This window comes from Vigna umbellata, chromosome 6, assembly GCF_029865625.1.
Source record: "Vigna umbellata cultivar VRB3 chromosome 6, Vumbellata_1.0, whole genome shotgun sequence".
Lineage (NCBI taxonomy): Eukaryota > Viridiplantae > Streptophyta > Magnoliopsida > Fabales > Fabaceae > Vigna > Vigna umbellata.
In genome coordinates, this window is record NC_142170.1 from 20,590,376 (window position 1) to 20,597,612 (window position 7,237).

At 26.2% G+C, this 7,237-nt stretch overlaps 1 protein-coding gene across 1 annotated transcript; it reads left to right on the forward strand.

The window, feature by feature from the left end:
* The first annotated feature begins 2,471 nt into the window (after positions 1–2,471).
* On the forward strand, positions 2,472–5,738 carry LOC124822313 (thiamine thiazole synthase, chloroplastic-like). The gene is made up of 3 exons (XM_088092270.1): positions 2,472–2,915; positions 4,707–5,195; positions 5,424–5,738. The coding sequence occupies exons 1-3, from the start codon at positions 2,514–2,516 to the stop codon at positions 5,586–5,588; spliced, it is 1,056 nt and encodes a 351-aa protein (XP_087948396.1). The 5' UTR covers positions 2,472–2,513; the 3' UTR covers positions 5,589–5,738.
* Positions 5,739–7,237: the final 1,499 nt, after the last annotated feature.

The following is a 7,237-nucleotide window of genomic DNA, read 5'->3' on the forward strand; positions in this document are numbered from 1 at the left end:
TTAATAAGCAATACTTTTCTAAAGATACTCTAGATCAATTCCCATGCAAATCAAAGTATCTTCATGAACATTACAGAAGAAATCAAAGAGATCCAAATGATAGCCATATATATAATACAATATATTTTCCTTTTCATAAATTCAAATTTCCTACGGACAAGTTTAATAATTTTGATGCAATATCCGTGATATCTTTACACAGAAGAAAGTGAAGCCATATATTTAATTTCGTAGTCATGTGATTACAAAAAAATGAATACCTTTTTTGGTGGGTAAATATCACAAAAAGTGATAGATTGAACCCTATTACCAACACCATTCAAATTTTGAAAGCCTCTATGATGAATTTTGACTAGAATCATGAATCATGCTTGTTGCCCTTAGAATAATGCAGAATGATATATCATTTCATAACATAAAAAACCCTAACATTATAGTTTTTTTTTTATATTATATTATTATTCAACTACTGTAATTTAATATTGAAAGTTTTAGGGTGGTGTTTGTCTTTTAATATAGTGTAAATTGAAATTGATGTAAGATTTTAAAAATTCCTTGAGACATTCATGGAATTATTTATTTATGGATGGTTCAACATCATTTCTAATACAGTTCATTAAAATAGATCCTGGCAAATTATTATATATGTAATTTATCAATGTAAACTGTCCAATGGTTTTATTTAAAACATCTAATATTATAAATTATAAATTGAACCATGTATTTTTTAGCAAAATATTTATTAGCATTTATGCCTGAATTATTAATAATATGTTTTAACTTATATATCTTGTACTAAAATGATAAGAACAGAAAATATTTTCAGGCACATGAAAATTTACATATATTATATAAAATATTTTCAGAAACTGTCTGGAAGTTACCATTAGTAATCAGTATGATAATTGAGGGTATGTTTCTTTAAATAATTTTTTTTAAAATTTTTTATTCACAATTTCAACGACAAAAAATAAATTTAAAAACTAAATAATAAATAATAGAAATTGCAAATGATTATTCTAACTACAAATAATAGAATATATTCTTATAACTACTGCAAAACAATTTAAATTGCTATTTAGCAAATAAAAAATTAATGACCAACGGAAATATATAAAAGAAATAATTGTACAGAATCCATGTAATAATATTATATAAGTAATCACATAAGTATATAAAAGACATAAATCTAATATGATATTATGTATAGTCCTTTTTTTATCACAAAATAGAGATAAGAGTATTTCAAAATAAAAGGAAATAAATAATTAGTGCATAACATTACAAACTATATCTATATTAAGTTATCTACTTATCTCGTTCGATATAGTATTAACATTGTTTCTTTTTAAGTCCTATATTATCATATGTTTTCGTGAATTTTAGGATTATATCAGATGAATAACAATACCATAAAAATAGAAAGGATAAGCTAAATAAGTTTTAAATAAAAAGATAATATATTAGAAATTCAAAAAATAATAACATAGTTTTTACAATCTACGTCCAAATATAATAACTCTCATAGTTTAGTCATATACCAAGAATCATAAACACAGTCTCTAGAAGGCCGGTGTATTATCTAAAATCTTTAGATCTTATATTTGTTATTGTTTAATCACTTATACATCTCAAGAACTATAATTATAAGATATACGAGTCACTCCTCAATCTATAAAGTATGACAACATGAATTATATATCTAACATGTTCAATCATTATCGACACTTTAGATATGAACTTTCCAATTCTTATAACAAGTTATTTTTATTTAAGTGATTTTAATTATTAGTGGAGTCAAGATAATCTTATTTTAGTTCTTATCGTTTAACAATTTATCTTTGAAAAAACACCTCCTTAACAAATAAATGACCCATATAATGAATTAAACTTCGGAAAGGAAAGAATTATATATTAATGCGCTTAGTTTAATTTAAATATCTATCTATTGACTAGTGTTTTAGTTTAATTTAAAAATCTCTTTATTGATAAATTATCAAATTTTATTTTTAATTTTTTATTCCTCACAAATATTTTCTTTTGTTTCTCATAAGATAATTTAAATAATACTTCAAACAGTAAAATAGTAACTTTTAAGTAGCACTTCTTTAAAGAGTGAAATAAATTATTTTAAATAATACTAAAGACAAAATATTTTTTTCTAAACACAAAAAAAAAAACATAATCACATGCCAACAGAAATAGTTGTTTAATCATTTTACTACTTTGTAAGGGAGATATTTCCACATAAGATGAGTGTGGTCACAGTTGCAGCAACAGTACCAAACAGTGATTGGTTCGGAAAACAGAAAACTCTGCACCTTTGATTTCCAACAAAATTCCACGTGTCTTCCATGCACACCATCAAAGAACAGTTCTCACAAACTTTCTCTCTCCATTTCTGATTTGTCACCTTTGAAACTTTTCCATTCTTGCAAACTACTCTCCTCAATAAATACCACACTCTCCAGACCAAAACCACATCTCACACTTTCACTTATTGATTCTTTTTCATGGCTTCCACAATCACCTCTTCCTCCTTATTCTCTGCCTCCATTCTCTCTCCACCCTCTTCATCCCTCTTCTCCACCAAACCCACTCATGCCAACCCCACTCCCCGCTTCCACGCACCTCGCGCGTCTATGTCCGTCGCTTCCCCACCCCCTTACGACTTGTCTTCTTTCAGGTTCCAGCCAATCAAGGAGTCGATTGTGTCACGTGAGATGACGCGCCGCTACATGACCGACATGGTCACGCATGCTGACACTGATGTTGTCATCATCGGTGCTGGGTCTGCGGGACTTTCCTGTGCCTATGAACTCAGCAAGAACCCTTCTGTTAATGTTGCCATTATCGAACAGTCCGTCAGTCCCGGTGGCGGCGCGTGGCTCGGTGGCCAGCTCTTCTCCGCCATGGTAAGTAACTTCTCTAAAGACCAGCCACCTTGCTTCTACTGTTATTATTTTGTTTCTGATATTTATTTTCTTCTAACTAGGAAAAAATAAAAGGAGATCTTATAAAATAACTACTGAAACGCATGCATGACTTTTGTGTTTATTAATAATTATTTAATATTATGTTTTTAAATTATTAATAATTATTTAAATATATTTTATATTTAGTGTTTATTTTATTCAGATGAAATTTTTTATTAAATTAAATAATTTTATTCAAAAAAAATAATTACAAAATAAATATCATGGTATGAGATTAAGTCTTATTCAAATGTATTTACATCTCGTTGAAATAGTAAAATTTGTTATCTAATTTCAAGTAAATCAAGACATGATAATGATAGACCTGTACTTCTTTAGAAGGATAAGTTTTTATGTATCATGATTTAATATTTTAATTTTGCTAGGGGATTTTTTTTATTTAGATTTAATATTGGACTATGTTAGATCTGAAGAATTTTTTAGTATTCCGATAGAACATGAGATTTTTTTTTAAGGCAAGATAAAAATGTTTCTTGGACATTAAATGTGTAAAATATGAATAAATTTAAAACAAAATTTAATTTTTATTTTATCAGAATAATAAAAGTATTTATTTGAGGCATAGATCCAGAACATTCGACCATGTTTGCACTAAAATGCATTTATTTGACATAATAATAATAATATTATTATTATTATTATTATTATTATTATAATTAATTTTTATTAAATACTTTAATAAATGGAAAAAAATAATTATTAATGGCACATTAAATCTCTATAAAATAGTTATGAAAAACAGAGATAACTAAAACATTTATTAAATTTTTAAATATTTTAATTATTAATTTACCAAATGTAACAAAAGTATTATTTTTTTCCGTAAAACAGTTATAAAAGTAGGAATTTTACTCGCGCTTCTTCCTATTGAAACTTGATCAAATTATGTGTTTTAAAATTAAATTATATATGGAAACTTGATCAAATTATGTGTTTTAAAATCAAGTTATTAATATCTGACTGAACTGTCCTGTTAGAAGGGAATTTGGACTGATCTTATTTAAAGGAAAATAGTTGCATGCCATTTTTTTATATGTTGAATTCTATTTTTTTATCACATATTTCCTTTAATTACTCGATTTGAAAGGTTCTCTTTTATACAAAGAGAAATGTTATAAAATTTCCTCTAGCATTATTTTTATATTATTATTAGAAAATTATGTATAGGTTCAAAATATATAATACAGGTGTATATTGTTTTAATAATTTTTGGTTAAATAATTATTGTAAGAAAAAAAATGGTATCAAAGCGTAAGAAACAAATAGTGAAAAATATGAATATGTGATTGACTTAATCAATTTTAATTAATAGTGTAAGAGTATATTGAAGGGTCATTATGAAACAAAGCATATTAAACTCTATGAATCAAATGTTAAATAATGTGAAGAATAATAATTTAATAACTTTACCTTTTTAAAAAATATAAGAGTAAATTAAAAATTAAAAGGATCATTGTAGAAAAAAAAATACTATTAAAGGTTATGCAAAAAATGGTAAAAAATGAATTACAAAAGGAATATATTAAAGGGTCAATGAATCATATATATAAATTTTAATTAATAGAATAACAGTGTATTATAGGGACTTACAAACTAAAGGAGAAGCACTACTGAAAGGTAGATGAAAAGAAAAGAATAGCAGTAGAAAATTGTGAAGAGATAGGAAAGAGATAATCTAAATGTAATGGTATCATGAATGTGAAAGTGCAGATAGTGCGAAAGCCAGCACATCTTTTCCTTGACGAGCTTGGTCTTGAGTATGACGAGCAAGATAACTACGTGGTGATCAAGCACGCTGCACTGTTCACATCGACCATCATGAGCAAGCTGTTGGCTAGGCCAAACGTGAAGCTGTTCAATGCCGTAGCAGCTGAGGATTTGATCGTGAAGAATGGGAGAGTTGGTGGGGTTGTCACTAACTGGGCCTTGGTTTCCATGAACCATGACACTCAATCCTGCATGGACCCCAATGTGATGGAGGCTAAAGTGGTGGTGAGTTCTTGTGGACATGATGGACCCTTTGGAGCCACTGGTGTGAAGAGGCTCAAGAGCATTGGCTTGATTGATAATGTGCAAGGAATGAAGGCCCTTGACATGAACATGGCTGAGGATGCCATTGTGAGACTCACTAGAGAAATTGTTCCTGGCATGATTGTTACTGGAATGGAAGTTGCTGAGATTGATGGTGCTCCAAGAATGGTAAAACTTTCTCTCTTCATATTCATGTTGAAAAAATTTAGATTTTTTCTACTGTTAGGACTGTTCTGATAGACTGATTCTTTAGCTTAGACATGCTGGTACTCTGGTGCATGTATTATGAGTTCTTGGGAGTGTTTGTGTTTTTTATATATTAAGTAGTTTTTGAATAATTTTTTATTTTCAAAAAATTAATTTATTTGTTTGGGGTTTGGTCAATTGGAAATGCAGGGTCCAACCTTTGGAGCAATGATGATATCAGGGCAGAAAGCAGCTCATCTGGCTTTGAGATCTTTGAAACTTCCCAGTGCTTTGGAATCTGTGGGAAATGTTCATCCTGAGCTTGTCCTAGCTGCTGCTGCTGCTGCCGAATCTGTTGAAATCGCAGATGCTTAAATCAATGTTGCATTGAATTTAACTTGGTATGCTTGGAACTAGAAATAAGTAGTTCAAACATTAAGCTTTTAAGACGTTGGTAGTGATGGATTGGAGTGGTTGATTAGACTCTATGAGGTTCTTGGTAATATCATGAATTATGTTTGTCAACTCGTTTTTTTCTCACAACCTCAAGCTTCTGTTTTAATGGTCACATTCTTGTGCCAAGTTTCATGCTATGTTTAACTTTTTTTTTTTTTGAAAAAATTGAAATCAAAGCTTCTGAAATAGTACTATTTTAGATGAAGTTTTATATGAAAACTCCCTTATCATGGTATAATCTTATTTTATAAAAAAATTAAAATAATTTATGGTGAAGTATATGATTTAGATGAATTGTTTCTAATAAAATAAATTTTAAAAAATTATCAGAATATTTTATTATTTAAACGTATGATAATTTAAACTTCATTAAAAAAGTTTGAAAATTTTCACACTTTTCATATTTATGTATATTTTTTTCTTATAACATTTTTAAAAATAATTGATATTTAATCATTAAATTATTTTTTTAAATATATTTAATTTGTGTTACATATAATAGAAACTTATTTAAACTTTCATTCCAACAAAGCATTTTAAATTTAAATACTTAAATCAAAATATTGTAATTTGGAAATTGTTCCCTGGAACACATCCCAAAGGCATTTTATTGAAATTGAGTGGTAGTTTCCAAAATATGGGAAAATTATACTTCATTTAAGGATGTTTAACAAAACGAGATCATTTTTTTTATAATTAAATCATTTTAGTAGTTTGCAACATTAATTTTTCATTTTTCATGACTATTTATTAAAATTTTAATAAATATTTTATTTTACAAAAAGGATGATATGTGACTTGATTAAAATTATAAAAAGATAAATTCATCTATATTTTTATTATTATTATTATTATTATTTATATCTATTAATAAGATGTCAATGTAAAAAATGGATATAGTGAACTGAATTGTAGAAGACTGAGTAAAAGATTTTATTTTTAAAAATTGAATTAAAAATTAATTTTGACTAATTAAATTATCTTTTATTTAATAAAATGTCAATGTAAAAAATGGATATAGTGAACTGAATTGTAAAAAACTGAATAAAAGATTTTATTGTTAAAAATTGAATTAAAAATTAATTTTGACTAATTAAATTATCTTTTATTTTATCAATTTACACTGTACTAATAGAACTTGAAGTTCACTAATATTTTAATATTTCACTATTTTTTTATTACAAATGATTAGTAAGTGTTAACAGCTAAGTAAATAATATTGAATTTATTTTATCTTATTTATTTTATTCCATTCTATTTTATGTTATTGTATTTTATATTATTTTTTATTATTCAATTTTATTTTATGTTATTTTATTTTGTGAATTTGAGTTATTGTATTTTATTCTATTTTTATTTTTTCTTATTTTATGTTAGTTTTACTTTTATTTTATTGTTTTAACATTTTGTTATTTAGAGTTATTTTATTTTAGTCTATTTTTATTTTATTCTATTTTTACGTTAGTTTTTTTTGTTATTTAATTTAATTTTTTCTTTTTTATTTTATTTCATTTGTTATACATTCTAGAAATAAAAATAAAAATGCAACTCGTCCAATTTAGAGTCAA